Below are 24,847 nucleotides of genomic sequence, written 5' to 3'. Positions count from 1 at the left end.
AAAGTCCATCCTGGGCCTCTGTGACCCATTTCTAGCTTTCTCAGTCCAAAAATGTTTAAAGGTGAATTTATACAAATAAACACTGCTTAACTAAAGTGTGTAGAGCTGACACAATTTAAAATGTTGTTTGATGTTCTTTGCTTCTGGAAGCTAATCTTTGTGTGTTTGCTTTAAGGTGTTAGAAACTGAAATGACCAAAGCTTCATGTTTCCAATCAGAGAGAGACAACTGAATGTCACTTTCATAAACATACTATTTTTTCAGGAGGAATTTATCAGAAATAATATTTTATACAGCTGCCAGTGGGTCTGAATTTTATGTAAACAAAATATTTTCATTTGGTTTAATTTAGAGTAATATTAAAAGATTGTATTTCTAAAATCTGCTTATGTTTGTCTCAAATTCTCTTTTTTTTTGCCTTTCCAAAATTATTTGTTTTGTTTTATCATGCAATAATGAATACATTTTTTGGCTTATTTATTTAGCTAATTTAGTTTGATTTACTCATTCAAAGACTGTGATTTCACATAATATTCAGCAATATTCCTCATACCAAATGGAACTAAGGCTTTCTGATTTACGAAGATCATTTAATAAATGTTCTAATTACATAACAAAATGCATGTTACTTGATGAGTAGCTCTTCCTCTGAGTCACCTAAAAACTTGACACACTGGTTGTTGTACTAGCTGTTGTCTGTACTGTATGTCTGTAGACATTTGTGTTTAAATCCTGCAGTACTGTCTGCAATCACAGATAAGATAAAGTAATACAGTGTTCATGTTCTATTTTGTTCGAGTTTTCTGAAAAGATGCAGAGTTGTTAGCAGGATAGGACAACATCTTTCTTTGATGAAAAATAATGATGCATGCATGTCCTCTTAGCATAGTCCACAGTTACAGGAAATAACTGACAGCGGGAATGCTCCCCCCCCCCGTCTCCTCATCTGTCTCTATAGGACTCAGCTCCACTACTGGTTGGCTGGCTTCTTCATACAACAACTTCCTGTAAACAAGCCATGCTGCCAAACACCCTCCCGTCCTCCACCTCTGCTCTCTAGGGATCTTTGACCTCCTTATGCACCAGAACAATAGCATTGAGCCTTCTTGAAATGATCATTGCCGCATTTCAGAAACGTGATTTGCAGGGGTAATGGCCAAGAGTTTAACTAACTGCTGGTCTAATTTGAGATTAAGTTCAGCAACTCTTCATCGTAAGGAAGATGTCTTAACAGTGTTTACTGCTGATTGTGTTTCCATAGTGTTAAATAGAGCATGTTAAATGAAACTGATCTGATGGTTAAAAGATTTGAAGGGATAGATATTACAGCTGGACCGAAAAATTGCCTGGGCTTATGTATCAGCCAATATTACGTTTCATAAATAGATCAGTAATAGCATATATGCTGACCGACAAGTAAGATAAAATCACAGCACAGAAATGTCTATGTTTCTTTTTTAACTACAAAGCCACAGTTAGTATATTTGTGGAAACACATACACACACAAAAGTTAGTTTTTGTTGTATCTTTATTTAAAAAAATGAATCAGGTGATCTATAGTCTTAAAATATTGAAGTTTTGATCCTGATATCAGATTTTTTAGAGTTAAAAAAATCTGATATGAGGATCAAAACTTCAGTATGTTAAGACTGTGCTAAATATCACTAGGAATAAGTAAGCAAATGTTTTTTTTTTTTAACTCAGCTTTTAACTAGACAGTCTCTGTTATCTGCCGCTACTTTGAGACGATATAAAAGCAGTTAATTATCAGTAGCAACGTGAAAGCAGCAGGTCTGCAGCCTTTTAAATTAGCATGTGCTGAAGTGGAGTGCCAGACACACAAGGCTCCATTGTGGTGACCTTGATTAAATCATGCACAACAAACACTTTGGTAGCTGCGAAATAACTACAAAACCTTAATGCACACATCCAACTGGATGTACAGTACTATCCAGGTTTATGCCATTATTCACAGGGTAGCACCAATGTGAACATTGGGTTTCTTTCCTGGGATCCAAACGTGGACCAGGACCTTCTTTAAATATTTTCAGTTTAGCTGTTTCAGTGGCAGCAATGTATTTCTGTGTTGTGTGATGTGAAAATAGAATTTGTTTTGAGAGGAGTTAAAGAGTTAAGTTAAGGAGTTAAAGTGCCTGACGCACTGGAGTTTCTTTGATACCACATGCTGTGCTTTTTTATGCCAGTTGGTTGAAATTCCACTGCAATGTTGAAACTGTAGATTCAACGTGGCATCTGTGGTGAATTGGGGTGGATTGTAGCATTTTTCATGAGCTTGCCTTATGAAAAGTTGTCTAGCGCAAAAACTACGTTTCTACGCTACTCTCATGTTAATTTGTGATTGAGATAAGTCAACTTAAGGAGAGTGCTTGAAGTTTTGTCAAGTGAAGCTAATATTGACTATAGGGTTAAAGTGATCCTTTATCGAGTCCTTGATATTCTAGTAAAAATGCTATTGTTATTGTTAGACTCTGTGTTCATTGTTCAATGCCAGCAGTGCCTGACCAATTTCAAACATGAGTGATGAGCATAGCTTCAAAGCCAGGTAGCATAAGTTGACCTCTTCACACTGATGACACACCCAATTTTGTTTTGGGTCCTGGCTGTGGTCTTACAGGAATGTTTGCCATCTTGCTTTTGTTCATGACGAGATTGGATGAGTTTGTGAATCTACTAAATCCAATTCCATTTAATATTTTATTAATGGTCTGAATTCTATATAACACTCATTGACAAATCCAAATAACCTTAGAAGAGTTTTAGTTTGCATGAGTATTTGTTTATTGAAATGCGTGGAATGCTGTATCTTTTTTGAATGTTTCACATCCTTTTGTATTTGTTCGTTAGGTGAGTGGGCGGTTTGCAGACAAACATGACTGCCAACAAGAATTCGAAAGCGGTGCCTCGTGCAGGAGGGGGTAAAGCTGCCCGGGACGTCCCCGACAGGTCAGTGACATCTGGGACATCAGGGTTCGGCTGGTTAATGTTCACTTCCTGTTGACTTCATGTCACATTGATTCAGAACATCCATCTTTCTGAAAGAGAAACAAGTGCTGTACTGACTATCAGTTCATTCATTTTTAACACGTCCTTCTCATGGGTGATCAGTCTGTAGTAGTTGTTCATTGGAATGAATGACTGTCATGATAAGACTTCCAAAGCTTTTGCAAGTACGATCCTGTATCCTGGACGAGGGCCCCATCCAACTCTGAACTGTGAGTACTAGTGAGCAGCTAAAGCTTGTGTTAGCATGTTGAGAGCTGCCAGTGTCCTACTGGGAGAGAAAAACAAACTTTGGGAATGATATGTAATATCTAGACTAATGGTTCTTACAATTTATTATCCTGTCCATTTTTTTTAACCAAAAAGCTTTCTTAGGAACAAGCACACTGGTCTAATATCCCATATGGTAGTTACACATAATCATTGTAATCTGTATTCACACTGTTGTACCACTTTGTGAAAGTCTGATAGCTTCGTACCTAAATGCTACTTTTTGACTGGCTGTGTTTCTTATTTCTTCCTTCCTCATTTTCTGTGCTGACAAACAAACAAACACACACACACACACACACACACACACACACACACACACACACACACACACACATACACACACACAAGACAACATTTCATACCAAGTAAAACATAAAGTAACCTGTGGCTGTTGGTTTCTGTAATTGCTTGCGGTGTAAATTAGTCCTACTGGAATTGGCAAACCACACAAATGTTGATCATAATGTTAATATTATGATTTAGATAAATAGCAGTCATTTGCTGGTAATTGGGCATGTTTACCACTATTCCCAAGGTAAACTTGGTGAATCTAAATGTGAGGACAACACTAATAACAGCATCACAGCCTTCTCACCCTGCCGCCTGCATTCCTTTAACATGATAATTGCGCATTTAACCTCAGCCTTTTTTGATAAATGTAATTGTCATTGCATTAGAGCCTCACTAACAGCACGCTGGCCTCATGGGCTCATGGTATCCCAGATTCTTAACAATTAATAACAAAGGCGCTTTGCAGCACCCGTGTTTTAACAGATGGAGAGAAATTAGTTTCTAGGACAAATTGAATAACAAACTGTGTAACCTCAAGTGGAATACAGTTTCAGTTTGTTTTATTTTGAACATGTTAAAAAATAAAATTGACAGATATTAAAATAACAGATAAATTAGAACATTTAAGCACAAGCTTCCAAAATGATTGAATAAATAAAGAATGAATGAAAATAGGAATTCCCATGTTCAAAAAGGAGAAAAAAGAAAAACTTCTCTGGTCCTGCTCCCTGTTTATACTTTTATACTTTAATTAAATACAAAACAATTTGATGCTTCACTCATTTATATACATTATGTATACAAACGCGGACATGTACATTATGTCTAACTAACTACACACACATATACACATGTATACACAGAGACACACATACATGCATACACTACACAAATTTTTTTCTTTTCCATCTATCTACATCAAACCGAATAATAACCCATCCAAACAAGATATAGCATATGGCACCTGGTACATGGTACATGGCAACATGCAGCAAAATGGTGGAAAAACAATACAAAGTAAAAAAACTACAACAAACGTAGGACGTACATTACTCTTGTACTAGGATCATCTGTGAGGGAATTTTTAAATGAATGTCCTGCTCCTCAAAGCTCACAAGCAACTACAAAATCCATCCAGAGAGGTGTTTTGGCAACACAAAACATGCTGACAGAAGCCTGGTCTGACAGAAATCCACGTTCAGTGAATTTATTTGATTTACTTATATGTAAGCAAATAGAACCCTGGGCAAAATCTATAGTTGTATCTATGATAACGCATAAACGTTTGTGTGAGCAGTCTGCTCCCTCAATCCTGGTCCGTAACAGGAAGTGGCCTGTGGTTAACATGCCCTGGAAGCCTGAATGAAAGCCAGAGGCCGGGTTAGGACAGGCATCCAGCTCTTTGTACTGTACTGTATGTGTGGGCTGCCCAGATGAAGCTGTCTAAACTGGACTTATTTTTACAACCATTATCCAGACTAACAGAACCACCTAAAAGTCTCCAAAACTCTGCACATGTTTTCTTTTTATGTCTAATCACGAGGTCTTCAAATGGCAGTCTTTTTAATTTTTTTAATAGCATTAGGAGTAATCCTCTCAGAATGAGGTCATAATATTGTAAAATCCATATTATTTGGTGGCCGATTTTACTTTTTGTGGTTGATTAAATCCACTGCTACATAAACAAATAAAACAAATTAATGACTGAAGTAGTGAAACGTAAGTAACAACATAATAAGATATAAACAAACATGTATGCCATTTTTAATAATGTTGCCAAGTCAAGGATCGCATAAAATCAGTCTACAGTCTCCAAGTTTGTAAAGTTTCAGTTCAAACTAGTCACTTGTATGTAGTGCACTTAGGCTATATAATATGAAACATAGATGCAGTCTCTCTGAAGCATTCACAAAGCACAACATGAAGCCAGTTTGAGTCTTTTCTTTTACATTATCTTTTTATTGCTTGTTTACTGTCACATGGTGGAAATCATGTTTGAGCGTGGAGACAGTGGTGGATCCTCCCTATCTTGCAACCCCAGCGGCGATCAATCAAAAGAAAATTTTTTTAAATTGCTGCAATTAACTCAATAAACTGTACTGTTACTGGCCTTAGAATTACATTACTTAGTGTTTAGTCTAGTTGCTACTAAAACATTTCCATTGATACTGAGCTTCAGAGACACCTCCCCCCTCTCTGGCCATTCTCCTTGGCAGAAGTTTAATTGGAGTTTTAGCAGCGAACCAGTAGGACTTTAAAGTGCCAGACAAATTCGGATAGCTCCCCGATGCAGCAATGCAACATGTGTTGTGCTGATTAAGATCAGAGGGTGTTTAACAATTATTTTCTTCTTGAAACCCTACAGTCTCTTTGACTTATTGTGATATTTAAAATATCAGACATATCAGACATTTGACATATGTCTGATGGCATTTCACCTGAGATTGGAGTTTATAATTACATTAATAATCACAGCTCAGTTCATTCATAGTATAGGAAAGATGGTCTGTGGTGGTCTGATGTATGTTTTGTTTAAAATATATTTTTTGGAAATGTTTAGGCGTTAATTTGACAGGACAGCTTAAGACAAGACAGGGGAGCGAGACGGATGACATGCAGCAAAAAGCCGCAGGTCGTAATTATTATATGATGAGCTACCTACCTCTATTGATTTAACTGAGAGGTTGTACCAGTTGTTTTTGTTAACCAAGCAGGAGAAAATCATGGTCAGTGATGTATCAGTTCAGTATCTAAAGCACTGTGTGCTTAAAAATCTATTAATTTGACTTAAGAATACTACAAATCAGCAGTAAAAAGTTCAGGCATGAGTCATCATCTCAAAATGTCATACTTCTTCAGGCAAGGTAAGATAAGATGCATCCATCATGCATTTAGCTTGCAGGTTCCTAGCTGTTGTAGAAATGTCTCCCCACTCTGGAGCAGGGGGAATAAAACCAGGGAAGGGCAGGTAGGTGTGAAGCGAGATCTGTCCCAACCTGCATTGTTGGATCACAGTCCAGAACTCTCAGCTTCCTCCTCCCATAACGCTTGTTATTCTTACCATGGCTGTGACATCAGATCTCCCAACGCTACACTTTCGCAAGACTTAGCTGGCTTCCAAGTCATGACAAGGTTTCTGAAAGACTGTGAGTAGTAAGGTGTCAGGGATCTACAGGGAAACTTTTTCTTTCTTTGGAAATATTAAAGGAGGTGAGCACAGTGAGAAAGTGTGTGTGTGTGTGTGTGTGTGTGTGTGTGTTTGGAACAGTCAGCAGTGAGCGTGGGACTACGGTAGCAACTAGTATCACTTAAAAAAGCTTTTCAAGACCAGAGAGGAGCAGTGAGACATTTTACAGGTAATACCTCTGTAATAAATCTTGCTTGGAACATTGCTTTCTGTGGGAGGTCCAAAGTGATTCTTCTTAAATTATTGTGATTACATGGAAAAATCCACAGTGGAATTGTAATGTAATTTGTATTTCCTTTGACATTTTTAATCTCATGCTGGCAAAGACAGAGTATATCCCTGTGGTTGTTCTTAATACGTGGCTCAAGTTTAATGTCTTTGATTTTGGAAATTAATTCTAAATTTTCAGCCAACTCTTCACAGTTTTCTCCCATCTGTTTTTCATGGAGTTTCTGGAAGTATTCATGCTGCAGTGTGGAGTGGATTTGTTGGAAGCTATGAGACAAAAAATCACAGTTTCGTCTTATGGTTTATTAATATCTGTTGTTTTGTCTTATTTTAAAGAAATATTTAGATGTTAACAATGTTTGTTCACACCTTTCTCTGTGTTGTTTAAGGCGCCAGTCTACATCCCTGTGTCCGGTTCTTGCTGCCAGTCAGGGGCAGAGCCAACAACCTCTCCTCAGCGACGGTGAGAACTCTGGGAAACAGATTAGGTACGCCAGGACTGACGGCAGGTTCCTGGTACGTGCTGGCTGGAAAAGCAAGGCCGCTACCCTCTGCAGTGGTGCGTCTCTCACAGGAGAAACTGACTTCCAAGGCCGCCTCACCAAGTCAAAGAGCATCACCTGCCTGGACAACAGGCTCTCAATCTATAAGCCTCCAGGTCAAACCAAGTCTTGCCAGGAAAGTCAGGAGCAGAAGGAGCCACAAGTGGAACTCTCTCCGGGAGATGGATTAAATGGTAGGCCACTGAGTTGGAGCACACTCTCACTAGGACCTTCCTCTAACCAAAACCACAAGCGCACCCTCTCTCTCACCCGCTCAGTAGCAGGTGTTCCCCCCACCACAATCCGCAAAAAGATCTCAGAATGGGAGTGCCGAAGGGTGGCTCTGCCTAGGATGAGCTTGTGTCTTGATAAAAGAGGAGGAGAGCGTGTAGGGGGCAGTGAGGGCTGCCCCAGCCTCCTCTCTTCTCCCTGTAGCGAGAAGACCTTTGACTTTAAGGGGGTTCGCAGGATGAGCACAGCTTTCTCAGAATGTTCTTACACAGAGGAAGAGGAAAGAGCTTCAGACAAAGACAGCCTAGGCCGCTTCCAGAAAAGGACAGGCAAGACAGAGTCCTCAGGAACATTTGTACGTTCCCTGTCTGCTCGGAAGGAGACGTCCGCGGTCCTCAACAGGATACAAAAGATAGAGCAAGCCCTGAAGGAGAATCCCAGCCCATCCCCTCCACGGTATCTGAGTAATTGCTATGCCCCCGACAAGACAAGACAAAAGTCTTTTGTAATAGGTGACGACTTGGACAGTACATGCACCAGTAAGCGCAGCAGCATTTGCTCAGTGGCCACAGAGCCAGATGCTGTTTTGGTGCAGGATAAACTCTCTAAACTCAGACAAAGTGTGTTCAATGTGAGCTCAGCCAGGTCTGAGAGCCCAGAACCACCGAGCGAACAGACTGCTGTCGGCACCCCGGTCAACCCCTTACCTAAACCCAAACGCACTTTTGAATACGACGCCAAACGGGACCAGAAGGCCGCGTCGCCAGCCAATGGTTTACCTCCAAATAGAACCTCTGAGTCTCCCCCGCCTCTGCCCTCAAGCCCTGCACCCAGCATGACACGAGCTGTAAAAACCGAGGCGAAGACCCCAGTGAAAACACAAGACAGGTGAGAATATCAGTGTGCTTATGTCTAAAGACAGCTTCTCTGTAAAAGTCAATGTGAAATTCAATGTTTTGTTCATTCAGTCACGGCAGGCTGCCAACTCAGTTTTTGGTGCCACTGGAATCTCTGGCCTCATGTTACCTGGCATAAAAATGATTCATGAGTTCCAGTGAGCTATAAAGATTTTGAATTGGGGAGAAAGGGAGCTCTGGTAATGAATTGGTACTCAGTCTCTGCAGAGAAATCTGAGCTAAGGTATTGGAAACTGTATAATTGAAAAAGTCGCATTGGTGCATCATGGGTGCTATGAATTTGTCTTTCTTTGTAGTTTGAAGAGTTACTTACATATCTTATAGTCTTGTGAGGAATTTGGCTGTGTTTGCTTTGATGGGGGTTGTAAGTTACTGATTAATGTGTCTGGTTGTGGTGTTGGAGCAATCTACTCCGGTTCTCCTAACTTTAATTTAAGTAAAGGAATTGCAGTGGAGATTAGTGTTGAATCAGTTTCTTAAAAGACCATTGAAGAATTAAGAAGAAACAGTTTTGTTTATTAGAGCACAGAGTTCTTGTCACTCTAGCTTTCCTTATTTAATCAAACATAATGTCATCAGAGGTTTATCCTGAGGTTAATGCCTACAGGAGATCGATAAAGCAGCTCATACTAAAAATAACTGATGATTTATTTAACAGCCTATTTGGAATGTGAGATCTCTTCTGGAAATTCATTTTGGTCCATAAAAGATTTTGAAAATGTAAACACTAATTTAGCAAAACTATAATATATTTTCATTCAGTAAATTTACTCATACTTGGGCTTTACCTGAATAAACTCTAGGAAAGTCCATTTAAAATCAGCAACACTGGATTATTGTGCCCCTTTGTTGCTTGAATCTTGGATCCTGTAGTCTGCTCATGTTTTTCTCCTTGACTTATAGCTCTCAGGATCAGGCGTCCTCAGTTTGAGGGTGGAGCCTCTCCAGATTGTCCCTATGTAAAATGGGGATGAAATCCTCAAATGTTCATCCCTTGGACTCTGTGTTTAACATTCCTGTGGCTCTAGCAATTTCAGACCAAGTTTAAAAAGCCACAAGCTGTCGATGGCGCGACATGACCATACTGTAGATCCCTGCACTAATGTGGCAAAGTGCTAAGGCAGTGCCTTGACATGTAATGGGAGCACGGCACTATGTAGAGATAGTAGGATACCGGCATGTTTACTTGTGACTTAAAAATGTTAAGGGATGCGACAGAGCTTTCGACTTTCACTGTTCCTTGTTTGCAAGTGGAGAACAAGTAAAAGCGTCCGTCTGGACTATTTTTAACACCATCTGGACCTTTTCTGTTTACTCTTTTCTGTCTCCCCCTTAGTTCTTTTGATTTTGTGTATGCGACTATGTAACATGTTTTCCCATCTTGGTCTATTTTGACTTTCTTTATTTCTTCCTAGAGAGTCATGTGAGTCTGAGGACACTACAAGGCTGCTATCTTCATTTCCGTCCCCACCTACAGAGAATGGCACACTAACCACAGGCACACGGAGTCGACCCAATGCCAAAAGCACTTTAGAGGAGAATGCCTATGAAGACATAGTAGGTAAGCACATTTGGTTCAGAAACTGCTTTGAAAACAAAAGGCAGGGCCTTCATGTCACTTTAATCACTTGTTGGTCTGACCCGGGTCACTCTTGGATACTAGTTTAGAGCTGAAATGATGAATCAATTAGTCGATCAACATAAAATGCATACTTCTTTTGATAATCAATTATAAATCGGCTTTTTAAGTAAAGATGATAACATCTTGATAAAGGGTTGAGCTCAGGAGACGATGATGAAGACTTCAAAGATGACAAGTTCAAGGGTTTCAAGTCATTTGCAGCTTCATTCAAACAGTGAACAAACTTTCATGACACAGTAAGCCGACTGTGTATACACACAAATATCTTTACAAGAGTGACCACTGAACAACAAGGCATTTTAATCTTTTAACCTTGGCTTTGGAATAGTGGACGGATGTTTTTCACTATTTTCCTATTATCATTATGATTGCTTATTCGATCAATCAATGAAATAATTTTCAGATCAATCTTTAATTAAAATAATACAGTTCAATGTAACTCATACTTAAAATCATGTGATTGTAGACATTGGATATAAGCGAGACAGTGACAGTACGTTTTTTATCCAACAGTTGCTTTACAAAAGTAATAAGGCATTATCAATCTTAGGTGATACTCTGCAGCACTTTGAGTAAGTATTTTTGACACAGATTTTGTATCTATGACTATGTTCCTGATCCTTTTGGACATGTAATGACGTGTTTAATATAAATATTATAAACCTTCCCCGGAAAGAAAATTTGGGACTTGTGTATCCAACTGTGGTCGAAAACAGTAGTCAGATTTTGTATTGAAAGTGATAGAATTAGTGTGAATTGAATTGATGGCCCCATGCAGCATGACCTAATGTAATAATATTGTGAGGGTAACTCCTCCTCCTGCCTCTGCCTCATGTAGACACTCAGCCTGAGGATAAGATAAATAGATAACATGTGGTTGTATAGGTTTAATTTTTACTTTAAAAACTGACTGTTTGTGTACACATTATCCACTCCAATGCAGCACTCTACTAATGCATATTCATAGAGGATGAGAACTGAACTCTCACAGTTAAATTATTTTGTCCACAAATATATTGTGATCAGCAATGGACACAATTGTGCAATCGTAAGCTAAAATTTACAATAAAGAAGATCTTTATTTTGTTGCTAAATAGAACAATTGCCTTTTCACATTGAAACTTTGCAACCGACACGTGTGAAATGCTGGACATGTTGAAGAGCCAAATTCCTTTCCAGTAGCAAATAACCCCAGGCCTTCTGTCCAGTCCAGCTGTCAGTTCCCCCAGTGCAACCTTAATGTTGTGGAAATGTGTGTCAGTGTGAGTCTAATGATGGAGCTTGGATTTCAGATGCAGTAAAACGTTTTCACATTCTGAAATATTGTTCCTGGTAAATGTTCAGTGATCAAATGAGATCTTAAGCAAGTATTACATTACATTATGGTATTTCTATAAGTAGACGCATTGTTCTCGAATCAGTGATCAGTGTCATGCTCATCAGCATTTGTTTTTAAACTGAAGATGTGCAGCCGCTTCAGAGAGAGAGAGAGAGAGAGAGAGGGAAGGGAGAGCGCGCATTAGGGCATGACTGATTTTCATGTGAATCCCAACAAGGCCCCCATTGTTCACCCAGCACTAGGAGTGTGGAGTTTGCAGATTGGAAACGCAGCTTTTGCCAATCTCTGTTTGTTACTCACAAAGACATTGTCTCTGAGTAAGTTTGAAATTGCTCCAGCTATTTTAACAATGCTTTCAAACTGGAGTCCTAATGCAGGAGAGCAGTGGTTTCCCTGACCACTACAAAGTATAGGTCAGTTGATCCATATGAGAAGCAGCCACAGCAGAAGATGAGCCATGGTTTGGTCCCTCTGCATCCTTATTTTAACAAGCATACGACATTTCATACAGAGAACCAGAAGTCCCTACACATTTAGCCCACAACATCTTGGCTTCTTTAACCGGGTAGGTGGGACATTTTCTCACACCATTTGGGGTTTTGGCATCCGTGCTTGATGTCCTTTGTTTACCCTAAGAATGCAAGTAATTTGTGCTACAGTGTTCACAATTGAATGATTGATTGTGATATTAGAGGATGGTTTTAAGTACTTTTGACCAGTGGATTTTCTAAATGGAGTGCCAGTAAGTGATCTGTTTGAAGGAGGATGATTCACACCCTGTGCTAACACGATGATTCAGCTGTCTGCATAATTGAGTCCCAGTCTTCAAACTCCCGGCTTTGTGTTACCTTCGCTGACGTAGTTTGTTAAAGTGTTGTCTGCTCTTACCCGTGTGAATAAATCTGGGTGAGTGTCTGGTACATGTAGCGAGTGACTCAGTTTTGGTTAAAGACACACTTAGACTGTTACATATACAGTTGGACCTATCATTTCCTTATTCTTTGGTGTAAAATCTGCCATGTACAATCTCCTGCACACTTTCTCCAGTGTGGTCACAAACAGACTCTCTTCATGATGGACACACTGTATGGTTTGTGGTGCTGTCAATTTTTTTTCTCACAAAACTGTAACCTCTTTTTTTTAATCCCGTGCACATTTTTGTTTTCGATTGAATGGGTTTAGCGGGTACCACTATACTGTAGCTGGTCCACTTCATGGAGTAAGCTGATACTGACATTGGTGTAGTTTGTTTTGTGCCTCGCCCTGCATGGTGAGCCTATTGTATACACAGAAATGTAAAATCACAGTGTGCAACCGAGGTGTGTCCACTCCCTCCATAATACTGTGTCTGAGGGTGTGTTACACAGCGACCAGGATGTTTGTAATCAGAGGAGTAGATTAGTACCCTCCAGTACATAAGCAGCTATACAGACATATCATTTTCCCAGCAGGCTCTCATTACAGAATTGCTTCAGTTTAATGGAGTTACAGCCCAACATGGGGTCAGACTAAGCCCTCTTATTCTGCTCCTCAGCTTTAATGATGCAAAGAAAATCACTCCAGTATGCTAATTTACTGTGTGACACAGCATCGCGCTCTAAAGCACTCTGGCACTGTACGTTGGCTGCATTTGTGTGCAAGGGTGTGTGTATCTACCTCAGACAGGTTCAATAATTAACCTAAAAATAGATAACCGAACAAAGCTCTGCCTGTAAGTTATTCTGTGATGCTTTTAAAACACGCATTCGTTGTTCATTGCTAAGTTCATCGGGTTTTCCACCAATGCACTCAGGAAGAAGGAACACAGCTACCAAATAGATTTTTGTTCCTTCCCTTTCTACTGACAGATAACACTGCTTTTCTTTTCTTTTACAAATTCCCCTCATGCATTTCGACGCCATCTGGCTCTGTTTTTATTCTTCACTGTGGTTTCTTCACTTTCTCACAACCTTTTTCAGACCTTGCCAAAAAGCTATTTTCGGAGCACATGTCTGAATAGACATGGACTGTGGTGTTACACAAGTTTTCTCTTTATTTAAGTTGGCCCTCTGCCAGGTGACATCATGGAGAGCTGTGCAGCACACTGTAATGTTCCTTTTCATTCCTTTTTCTGCTATCATTTATTCACTGAAGTACATAATAGAGCAGTAGCAAAGCATGTGCTTGTTGTAACTTCTTGAGGTACAGTGATGCATTTTATTTTTCAAAGATCCCATGGCATGAAAATTTCACTTTATGAGGCCTTTTAACATTAATCTACGTTCCCCCAGCCTGCCTATGGTCCCCCAGTGGCTAGAAATGACATTGGGTGTAAAATGAAATCTGGAATCCAGCTCCTTATGAGGTCACAAGGAGCAAGGTTACCTCCCTTTTCCCTGCTCTGCCCGGCCAGAGAATTTGGCCCACCCATGAGAGAGACATCATGGTTTTCAAACGAGCAAAGTGGCAGATGGTATGCCTGGACAGTGATTCACTAACAGTGGTGTGTCCAGAGGTTTCAGCTGTGGGCACAGTTGGCCTAGTGCCAACAGTAACTGGGAGTTCACTTTAGCCAACCGGGAGTGACTTTTGACTTACCTTTATTGACTCATTTATTTTCATACTAACCATGGGGAGGCCCTATTGTGGCCCTATTGTGGCCCTAATGTACCCCTGACACATTTTACTGAACGCTGTTTATCCTTTTTGGCCCCACAGGTTCATCTTTCTTCTGTTGAAAACATCCTGTGTCTTTGGACAGTTACTTCTGACATTACATGTGAGCCACACTGAATATTTACTTCATCCCCACAGAGAAAGAGAACCCATATGAGGATGTTGACCTGAAACGGAAGACTTTGAGTCGGAAGTCTTGTCTTTACGAGAGCAACAGATCGTGGACCACCATGGACAGAAAGCTGAACTCTCCACCTCAGGTAAGTTACATGCCCGTTGGGATCAACAGCAGTGCTGTGTTTTTCTGTTGTAAACATAACACATATGTTTTCCTGTAGTGAGGTGAATCTCCTTGCTAGGTGTCAGTGCCTGGACAAGATCTTTTAAAGAATCTCACACCTCGTTTGTGTCACTACAGGAAACAGTTTGACATGTTTAAACCTGGTGACTCTCCTCAGAAAGGCCGATCTGGACATTTGGCTTCCTCCCTTAAACGCAAATGCACCTCATCCTCTCACTGTATAAAGGGTTTTAATACTCCAGCAAATACTCCTTGAGCAACTTCTTTGTCAGGGACATAATGGAGGAGCAACTTCTGGTTATGTTCATGGTGCGGTCCAACAAACTCATGTCTTTTTTTTTTTAAGTCAGTCAATGATTGGCTTTTTTCCATTATGCCAATTGTTTTCCACACAACAGCAGGGCACAGCAAAGTGAGGAGTTTGAGGTGTGCCGCACGTCGTCAGTGTAGTTCATTATCTAACAGCTTACTGTGGCTACTCCTTCTTGTTCCATTACTCCCTGCAATATTTAAAACGTATCAACTTGAGGTGACAGTGTCTTGTTTTGTGGGCACATTTTTGATGAATTATCGCTGTCAACATCTAACACTAATGCATTGTGTTTACTATGACTGCTTCACGATAAAAGCTACCCCTGTGTTCCCCTGATTGAACACTTTTAATGTTTTATTTGCATTAGCAGTTACATAATACAGCTCTGACACAATGTAAAGAGAGTGAGCAGTACACAGTGACGCTGATTCCAATGAGATAAAATTAGAAAAGTAGGATTACATGCATACATGATCCTTGTGCTTTATAAGGCAATATGAATCCACCACGGGAATGGTGGGCCCGCCACGATCACTGAAAACTACGGGATTTTAAACCTTTTCATTTCATGGAGACCTTAAGGATTATAACTTTATTATGTATCTATGACGAAGAAAATATCTTGAATCAATGCACTGGGATAACTATTTATAAAACCTCACAAATGAATGATTGAAATGTAACAAAGCTTCCGTATTAATTTCTCCCTGACTAGTTGCCTTCCAAACCCAGTAGCCAGTCCCTTCGCCTCCCTGGTCCGAGTGACAGGAAGAGCCACCGGATGTCACAGTTGTCCAAACGCTACAGCCACGATGAAATGCTGCTACTCCCCCAGCGGGGTGCGTCACCATTACCTTCTGGCCTTCTGGATGATAGCCTCTGTAGCACAAGTGATACCCTGGCCTCACAAAGGCACTGGAGGATCCCCAAGGTACACACTACCAGATCCTACACAAACACCTCCACTAAATCCTTGCAGAGCTCTGACTGTGTTTTCTTTCCTTCCCTGCTTCACAGACCAGCTCAGGTTTCTGTAGGGACCATGTCAGTTCAGGATCACTTGTAATTTATCAGTTTGGAAACAACGTTTGTAAAACACACTGCCTCCATGCACGCTATTACTGCTTGGGTTTCTCTTGTGGTCATTTTTCTCAAGAACTCGCATTGAGGTTTTTCAGTACTCCTTAAAGCACAGGACAGTTATTAATTTTGGCCAGCAAAACCCCCTACTTCTTCTATATTTCAAAGGATTAAAAGAATACAAATTTCAGATCACCGCACAGAGAATTTCCTCTTCCCTCTGTTTACAGCTGGTCCAGAGGATCAACTCCATTTACTGCACTAAACGTGGGAAGAAGAGACTAAAGAAGCTGTCAATGTCCAATGTTGAGACTGCATCTCTGAGAGGTAAGTGTTCTCTTTATTCCCTTTCTCCACTGTCCAGATAAGTGAGTAAATATTTGCATCTCAGCCACCCACATAGAGTTTGCTCTGCGCCAATCTTGTGACATAAACACATGTTTGTGAAATTGCCCTCTGACCCGTAGAAAACCTTCTTGTCTGTCTCATGTCTGCCTCCAGATGACAACAGTGAGAGTGAGAGTGACTCTGATGACAGGTTCAAAGGTGAGTGACCACAGCATTCATTTGCATCGGTTAGGGGCTATACCTGTACACCTGTTAGCTCTCAACTTTTTCTTGGAGCTGTGTTTCTCTTCAGTTGTGAAACAGCTTCCCATTGTATTAAGCAAGTGACTCTGTGTGGACAGACAACAGAATTGTAACTAAAATCTTTGGCATATGCACAGATTATCAGTAGACCATACAACATTTATGACATCTATCTAGATTTAATGACTGAAATACCAATGACAGTTCGTGATGTTTTTTCTCTGTTTGGCCAGGATGTTTCAGTAAACGTGAATTGCATCCATACGTACAACTTTTAATTTTCTGACTGTCTAAAGGTTAATACCCTGTGAAAACTGGATTTAGACACTGAACTGTAAAGTGTGAATTTTGTTTAGACAGAGAATTGTATGAATTAATGTCCGCTTCCCTCGTCAGCTCATACGCAGAGGTTGCTGAAGCTGCAATCCATCCTTCGACGGGCCCCCAGCTACCGCACGCTGGAGCTGCAGCTCATTGAGTGGCAGGAGAGAGAACTCTTTGAGTATTTTGTGGTTGTTTCTCTAAAAAAGAAACCCAGCAAAAACTCTTTCTCCCCAGAGGTCACCTACCAGTTCCCCAAGGTAAAAGCCTGACAGCCATCACTAAATCCATCCCTTAAAATGCATCAAAGTACCTCTAGTATTTTAGCTCAGGAATCACCTATCACAAATACTAAATAGATATGTCACTCTGTCACTTGGTAAGATACACTTTATTATCATTGTTTAATGCTGTTGACAGCAGGGACTGACTTTAAAACCACTCGCTGTAGTGTGTTAAGCGACTGCGGAGGGTGGAAAAACACATTTAACAATTTATAAACTTAACAATCTATGGCATGGTCTGGGAAACGGCCCGCCCTAAAACGGAATACAATGGATTTGTAGTTAAATAGGGAAACAATTCTGGTATGATAATAATAATAATAATAATAACAATAATAATAATAATAATAATAATAATAATAATAATTATAATTATAATTATAATTATAATTATAATTATAATTATAATTATAATAATTATAATGAATAAGTCATACATTTAGATAACAACAGAGCTTACACACATCATTTAACATGTGTCAGCAGCACAGACAACAGAAAGGTTTGAATCTTTCTTGACGCATTTCAGGATCTAATATCGTCGGTGCATTTGGAGGACGAAGATTTTTGCAAGCAAATGTAATCTGGTTAAGTCACAATTAGACAGTGTGACAGATGTGATTGTTAATGCCACAGATAAAGCGGGTCAGTGTCATCAAGAAAAAAATGTTAGAACAAGAATGAATTATGTTCTGTAGGCTTTCCAGAGTCTTTCCTCTCTGCGCTTTTAGTCATGGATTGATTTATTATGTAGTTTAAAAACTTAAATTAAAGTAAAAATCTATATTCACGTGAGCGTTTCACAATTGATTGTGAGGGTTGTTGACAATTTAAAGCTTTAGGGGCAATTAAGATGCATTAACGAGAGCCTGGGGAGTCGGTTTACAGTTAAAAATAACCAGGATCTGTGTTGGGGAAGTGTTTTTAGTTAATCAAAGTTATTTGATCCCTTGGGAGAAGTACATCTCTGCCAGCTAGCAGAAACACTCACTCTGTTGTTGAGGTAATGAGGGGGCAAAGGTTTAACCATGTATGGGCGAAATGGTAGTCTGGTCATTTATTGGCTAGCTGACATTCATAGGGATCTTAAAAAACACAGTTATCTGGAGGAGAACAAGCTCTCCCTCCTCTCCTCTCCTCTCCTCTCACAGCTAGAGAGGCCCACCAAGCAGATGAGGGAGGCCGAACAGAGACTCAAAGCCATTCCTCAGTTCTGTTTCCCAGATGCAAAAGACTGGAGTCCTGTGTCGGACTACACCAGGTATGTCTGACAATCTGCCTAATTCAGTGTCACATTCACTATAACTAACTGATCTATTACGTAAAGGTGTACTCCAGTGAGGTAGCATTGCACTTCGATTAAAGTTGGGGGGCTTGTGAGGGAGAAGAATATTGAAAATAAAAGCAGCAGAGCTCGAGATATTTGGACTTTTAGCCCGGGGAATTAACCCATAAAGCTACTCAGTAGTGTCTTTTGTAAAATGTTCTACATTTGTATGTGCCTTTTGTCAATTCTCATGTGTATACATTTGTTTTTTGCCACAGTGAGACCTTCTCCTTCATGTTGACTGGAGAGGATGGCAGCAGGAGGTTTGGGTACTGCAGACGCCTGCTGGTAAGCCACCATTTAACCCCTTATCCTCTGCTCCCTTTTCACACCCTGCTGTGCCCTGTTTGTTGGGACAGACCTTTTGTGACCTGATGTGTTACATGACCATCTACTAGGGGAGCAGGAAATAACAAAAAAAAGAAAAATGCTTATGACCGAATTGGTGAAAAAAAGTATATATAAAAATGCAAAAAAAGGCACTCCTCAGGTTCCTTTACCTCTTCAAAAACCTGCCTATATTTATACCTAAAGCATTCCTGAAGCCACTAGATTCAATTATCCTACCATATGTCTGGGGATTTAAAGTTCCTCTTATTTCTAAAAAGAATATACCTAAGCCCAAATCTGTGGGAGGCCTGAGCTTGCCTGTTTTAAGGCACCACTACTGGGTGGCAAACGCTAGAGCACTAATCTATTTGCGAGACACATACCATGATAACATTACTGCTTCTACCCCACTATGGCTTGCCATTGAGCAGGATATTCCCAAAAGCTCTCTACCTGCTCTTTTCTTCTCATCAACCAAACCTCTTACAACCATATCAGGAACTTTATGGTAAAAAGCTCTTTAAGAATCTGTTATGAAATAAGGAAATCATTTAACTTGCCTGAAAGCTCTATTGCCATGCCTGTTCTCTAAAATCATGCCTTCCCCCCTTCACTCACTGATACTGATTTTGAGATCTGGAAAAATAGAGGCATTGTCACTGTAGCAGACCTATATATCAATAACACTTTTGCAACTCTCCCACATACACACTTTTTTCTTTACCTCCAGATTAGAAATTACAACTGGACAAATTGACTACATTTTGAATCAATGCCATCTCCCATTGAATTTTAATGTCTAATGAATCAGCCTCCTGACTCCAAAAAATGTGTCTTTCAATTTGTTGACCTATTTTCAGCATTTAACCCAACTCCCACACAGAATTTAAAGGAAGTATGGGAAAAGGATCTAGACCTGGGTGTGACAATTACTGATGACAACACGTTTTCTAATTTTAAAGACATTCACAAATCTTCTATACATTCAAGACACCAGATAATTCAATTTAAAGTGCTCCATAGACTTCACTTCTCCTGTACTAAACTACATGCTTCCTATCCTTCTGTTTCCCCTGAATTGTCCAAAATGTTAGTCTGCAGAGGGCACCCCGGGGTCACCTCTTTTGGTCCTGCCCTAAGCTTAACAGATTATGGTCAGATAGCTCTGCTTGCCTCTCCAGTGTTTATTACTGTGATATTGTACTAGACCCGTATACTGCGGTTCTCGGCAGGACCAGTCATCTTAAAAAGTTGCACAACCTACATCGTATGACTGTTCAATTATCAATTATGATTATAGTCAAACGAAACATTTAAACCTTGTGGAAAAGTGAGGATGTTCCCTCTTGGCATGGCTAGCAGAGATATTCAACTTGCTTCAACTTTATGGTAAAATAACGTTACAATGTCTCTCTCAACTCTGCAACCTTTGACAAAACGTGGCAAGTATTTGTGTCTTTTATATATCAGGAATGTCTTAAAATATTTTACACCTTTTCCTTGGTCTTTGATACATTGTCAATCTTCACTTGGTGACTGGTGTCACCTTTTTTATAGTTATTCTATGTTTCTCAAAAGAGTAACCTTTCTTTCTTTTACTCTATTTCTTTTATTTGGACCTATATTTGTACATCTATTATAATGTATGCATACTCTGATACAATATTTTCTTTTTTATTTAGCTGAACAAAAAGAAATCCAGTAGCTATTTACTATTTAAGTAGTGCTAATAGCTCAAACATTTGGTTATAAAGTGCATAAGTATATAATAATTTATGATAAAAAGATAGTTAGGATTGATTCATTGAATTTATTGAGAGTTTCTCAGGCTAAACAAAGATAAACCATGAAAAACCCTAACTTTGTCATTTTGGAGCATATCCTCTTCATAATAAGGCCAGAGAGCACTTTGATGTTTTTTTGTTGTTGAGCTTCCCATTTAGCTTGCGGGTAGAGAGCATGACAGTGTGTGTTTCTGGGACTGTGGTGGTGATTTTGTTTGCCGTTTGGTATTTCTGAATATGTTTACAGTACGATAGTGTCTCAGAGGTTTACTGGGGGTGTCTTAACCACTGTATAGCATATGTATATGTGATTGATGACATCTGGTGAGTATGATGAACAGACAACAATATTTTTGAACTTGATCTGCTCTCTTGATCTGAGATTCATCATGATAGAAGCAAATTTAAATGAAGGAAGAGGAAGAGGTGAGCTGCTGCTCTCCTCCAGTGACTTTGTTTCCTCCCTGCTGTCCGACCAACCGTTGGCAGTAACCGAGCATTCCTGAGGACTTGAATCAAGCTCCACATAGTTGATTTAATCATCCATTTGGAAAGCGGAGGAGAAACAAGAGGAGAAAATTGTATACCTAATATGGACAAGTGGATTGGCGGTTCTTGAGTGCTTGTGTTCATTTGTGTCGGTGTGTTTGAGTGTCTGGGGTCTTGAAGCACGTAATGGTCTAAGAGTGTACAGAGGAAGGTAGATACGATCAGCAGGAGCAGATAAACCACCTGTGTTTAGGAAGTTTGAATCCACATAAAAGTCTTTTACCTCAGATCACAGCTCAGATTTAAAGACTGTACCTACAGTATATAAACAATTTACCTCCACATGATATTATCATGGTCTACTGTACAGGACATGGTTGTATTATCATGCTTTGACACTTTGTGTATTTAGTTACTATATAAATTGAATTATACATATTTGATTTAATAAATAACCCTTTCTTTTTGTCCGCTTTGTCTGCAAACTTTACAAGGTTACTTCAAAACTCGTCACAGGGAGAATTATTCAGACTGTGAAAAGAGATATACTATAATGTCTTTTGTGGCTCTGGAGAAGCTTTGCAATGCCTAAAACCTTAAAAAGAGACCTTCATCTGTCTCTTTTAAGGTTTAAGCCTAAAACTTCATGGCAGTACAATGTTACATTGCTGGACTACCCTTTTGAATGTGTTTGTAGTCAGTTTTCAGAACATGTATCTAATAACATCAATGTCCAATGAGTCTCTTTTGCTTTCTCTTACAGCCGACTGGGAAAGGACCTCGCCTTCCAGAGGTGTACTGTGTCATCAGCAGACTGGGCTGTTTTGACTTGTTCTCCACAGTGAGTTCATCCTTTCCCATGCACACAACTCAAACTAACACATCTACTGTAGACAGTCAGCTATAATACGCTGACTGTGTGTGATGTTGCCTCACAAGTAAGTAAATGACTTTCAGCAGACTTTCTGCTAAACGCCTAATCATTGGTAAACCATATTTTAGTATTTTTTTCTTCTTTTTAACTTCCTGATTTCGCAGAGTAATTGTTTCCTCCCCTTTTGTCTCATTGTTGCTAATGCAGAGCTGTCACTCTGTTTGACTTTTTCAGCCTCTCATCTGATTACTTATTAAAATTCCCATGACATTGTCCTCTTCGGATGCTTTTATATAGACCTTAGTGGTACCCTAATACCATATCTGAAGTCTCTTTCCCAAAATGAAGCCTTGGTGCAAAATCACAGCTACTAGAGCCAATCCCACAATGAGCTTTACTTAGTATGGGAGCAAGGTGGAGGCTGGAGGTGTGGCCTTGACCAGCTGCCACTTTGCTTGTTTGAAAGCCATGATGTGTCTCTCTCGTGGGCGGGCCAAATTCTCTGGGTGGGCAAAGCAGAGAAAGTGGAGGTAATATTGTCCCTTATGACCTCATTAGCTCATAAGCTACCCTATGTTTACACCTATCGCCATTTCTTGCCACTTGGGGACCATAGGCAGGCTGGGGGAACGTATTGTTAAAAAATGTTAATGTTAAAAAACCTTGTAAAGTTCATGCCATGATACCTTTAATTTAAAGTAAGTAAGTCCAGACTGTTGAAGCAAAGTGTCAGCTATATGACATTAAAATAAAATACCATGTTGTGTTTCAAAGACAGAGTGCAAATATGCTCTGTTTTCATTGTTTAATAATAATAACAGAGCTGTGATAAAAGGCTATATGAAGGCTTGGCAAAACATGAACAATCTGTATTGTATTAGTACTTGAGTTAAAGCAGAATAGCTCTGCCATGTAGATGACTTTTAACATTTAATTTAATTTTAGCAGACAGACAGACAGACAAATGTAGAGGATGTGAGAGATGATATCATATGATCTTGAAAACAATCACTTTTCCAGACAGCAGGCAGCTTGGGGCAAAACAGGCACACTGGGTGGAAATTTCCAATCACACAGGCATGGAAAGAAATTAATTTGCCATTTTTCAAAACAGAAAATGAATACTGAGTTCCAGACAATTGCTTTTACTCAAACATGTAGCAACATGTTTCCATAAATTGTCGCCATTGTCGATAAATTTGATGACTTGGTACTTTTTTTTGTCTTACTTGGCTATTCATTCAAAATGGTTAAAAGCCTTAGTCCCTTTCAGATTAACAGGTTTCCAGAAACATTTTGCTTGAAAAACGTTGAGGAAACTGTGCTTTGTGCTCCCATGTTCAGATCCTGGATGAGGTAGAGCGGCGGCGAGGCGTCTCAGCAGCCTTGGTCTACCCCTTCATGAGGAGTCTAATGGAGTCGCCCTTCCCTGCACCAGGGAAGATTATCAAAGTAAAGACCTTTCTGCCCGGTGCAGGAAATGAGGTCAGAACCACTACTTACACTACTTTAATTATGCTTGTTAGCCAAAATAATTTTCAGATACAGTTGTGTAAAATCGTCTTAGTTAATTAGATCCACAAACTGTGATGTAAACTAAATTTCACAATTTTTGTGGTCATTAAGGTCATTGAGCTGAGGCGTCCCACCGACTCCAGACTGGAACATGTGCACTTTGACAGTCTGTTCAGTTGCCTCAGTGTACGGCAGGTGATACGAGTCTTTGCCTCGCTGCTGCTGGAGCGTCGAGTCATTTTTGTGGCTGATAAACTCAGGTGAGGCTCCAAGTTGGTTGTACTCCCTGGACGGTTCATAGTTCATCTCCATGTATCATCTCTGTAACATCATTTAAATGAAAACAAAAAAGCATTTGATTTTTATTTCACCGGGTCACATTTTCCTCTTGCATTGCAAGACATTTGGTCTGATACTTTTGCTCTCTTTTAGCCAAATTTTTGACATATTTTATTTTTTTGTATATAATGTGTTTTATGGTGATCCAAAACTGAGACATTTCTCATCCAAAAACTTTTAACACACTGCCAGCTTGTGTCCATAAGCTCATCCTGGCTGATGATGACAGAATTGTAACAACCTTTCTACACACACAAAAACACACATTAGTAGCAAAATGCTGTGTTTTTTCTTAGCTGGGGCTTAACAGATACACACTGTGTTGAACTGTTTGATTATAATGTAATGATTAGCATCAGGTTCAAGCAACAGATCAGTCAGTTAGCCAGCCAGGTAGCTGCCAGTTTGGATACCAGAAGTCAAGTGGGTCACAGTAATAAGTCACTGCCAGAGGAAAAGCGGGTGGGGCTGATAAGATCATGCAAAGAGTCTCCAAGGACTCAGTGTCCCAATCTGTCCTCCCGTTACAGAAAATAGAGGGGTACTTTTAATGCATTGGAGGCGAGGGTGGAGTTGTAGGAGATTTGAGTGGAGAAGTAATCTCTCCATGTATCAAAGCCCAGTTTAAACAAACAGTCAGTGGGAGCAGTGACTGCGAGGAGAAGGAATGCACTTCCTGTGTGTGACTCTACCCTGTGTGATCTGTGGCGAAACTGTCACTATTTGACTTATGATGCCATTTTCACTCCCTACATACTGAATGAGCTATGGCACTCTCTGTGTCCCTGGAGAAAATCATTTTACTGTTGCTCGCTATCAATAGAGTTGAGTCAAATTCCATTTTTGCCAGTCCAGTGTACAAGCTTAAACCGGTTTAATTTTATTTAAAACCCTACATCAGCAACCTGTGTCGCTTTCCTCAACATGCTAAATCTAACTTGGATTGCAAGCAGTCTTGTACAGTAGCAGGGC

The 24,847-nt window shown here is 39.8% G+C and overlaps 1 protein-coding gene across 2 annotated transcripts in view; it reads left to right on the top strand.

Annotated features, from left to right (window-relative positions):
• The window catches only part of dennd2b (DENN domain containing 2B), a 49,214-nt gene that overhangs the window by 12,262 nt on the left and 12,105 nt on the right, over nucleotides 1–24,847 (top strand). For both annotated transcript variants that reach the window (XM_034881320.1, XM_034881241.1), the window contains exons 2-14: nucleotides 2,867–2,965; nucleotides 7,391–8,662; nucleotides 10,107–10,252; nucleotides 14,466–14,587; nucleotides 15,657–15,872; nucleotides 16,252–16,348; nucleotides 16,523–16,567; nucleotides 17,009–17,193; nucleotides 18,369–18,478; nucleotides 18,763–18,832; nucleotides 21,911–21,988; nucleotides 23,366–23,506; nucleotides 23,648–23,796. In XM_034881320.1, coding sequence (XP_034737211.1) covers nucleotides 2,892–2,965; nucleotides 7,391–8,662; nucleotides 10,107–10,252; nucleotides 14,466–14,587; nucleotides 15,657–15,872; nucleotides 16,252–16,348; nucleotides 16,523–16,567; nucleotides 17,009–17,193; nucleotides 18,369–18,478; nucleotides 18,763–18,832; nucleotides 21,911–21,988; nucleotides 23,366–23,506; nucleotides 23,648–23,796 — 2,705 coding nt within the window. In that variant the 5' untranslated portion in view covers nucleotides 2,867–2,891. The remainder of the gene's footprint in view (nucleotides 1–2,866; nucleotides 2,966–7,390; nucleotides 8,663–10,106; nucleotides 10,253–14,465; nucleotides 14,588–15,656; nucleotides 15,873–16,251; nucleotides 16,349–16,522; nucleotides 16,568–17,008; nucleotides 17,194–18,368; nucleotides 18,479–18,762; nucleotides 18,833–21,910; nucleotides 21,989–23,365; nucleotides 23,507–23,647; nucleotides 23,797–24,847) is intronic.

Source organism: Etheostoma cragini, chromosome 1 (genome assembly GCF_013103735.1).
Source record: "Etheostoma cragini isolate CJK2018 chromosome 1, CSU_Ecrag_1.0, whole genome shotgun sequence".
Taxonomy (NCBI): domain Eukaryota; kingdom Metazoa; phylum Chordata; class Actinopteri; order Perciformes; family Percidae; genus Etheostoma; species Etheostoma cragini.
Note: the sequence above shows the minus strand (reverse complement) of the source record. Positions and strands in the feature narration are given on the sequence as shown.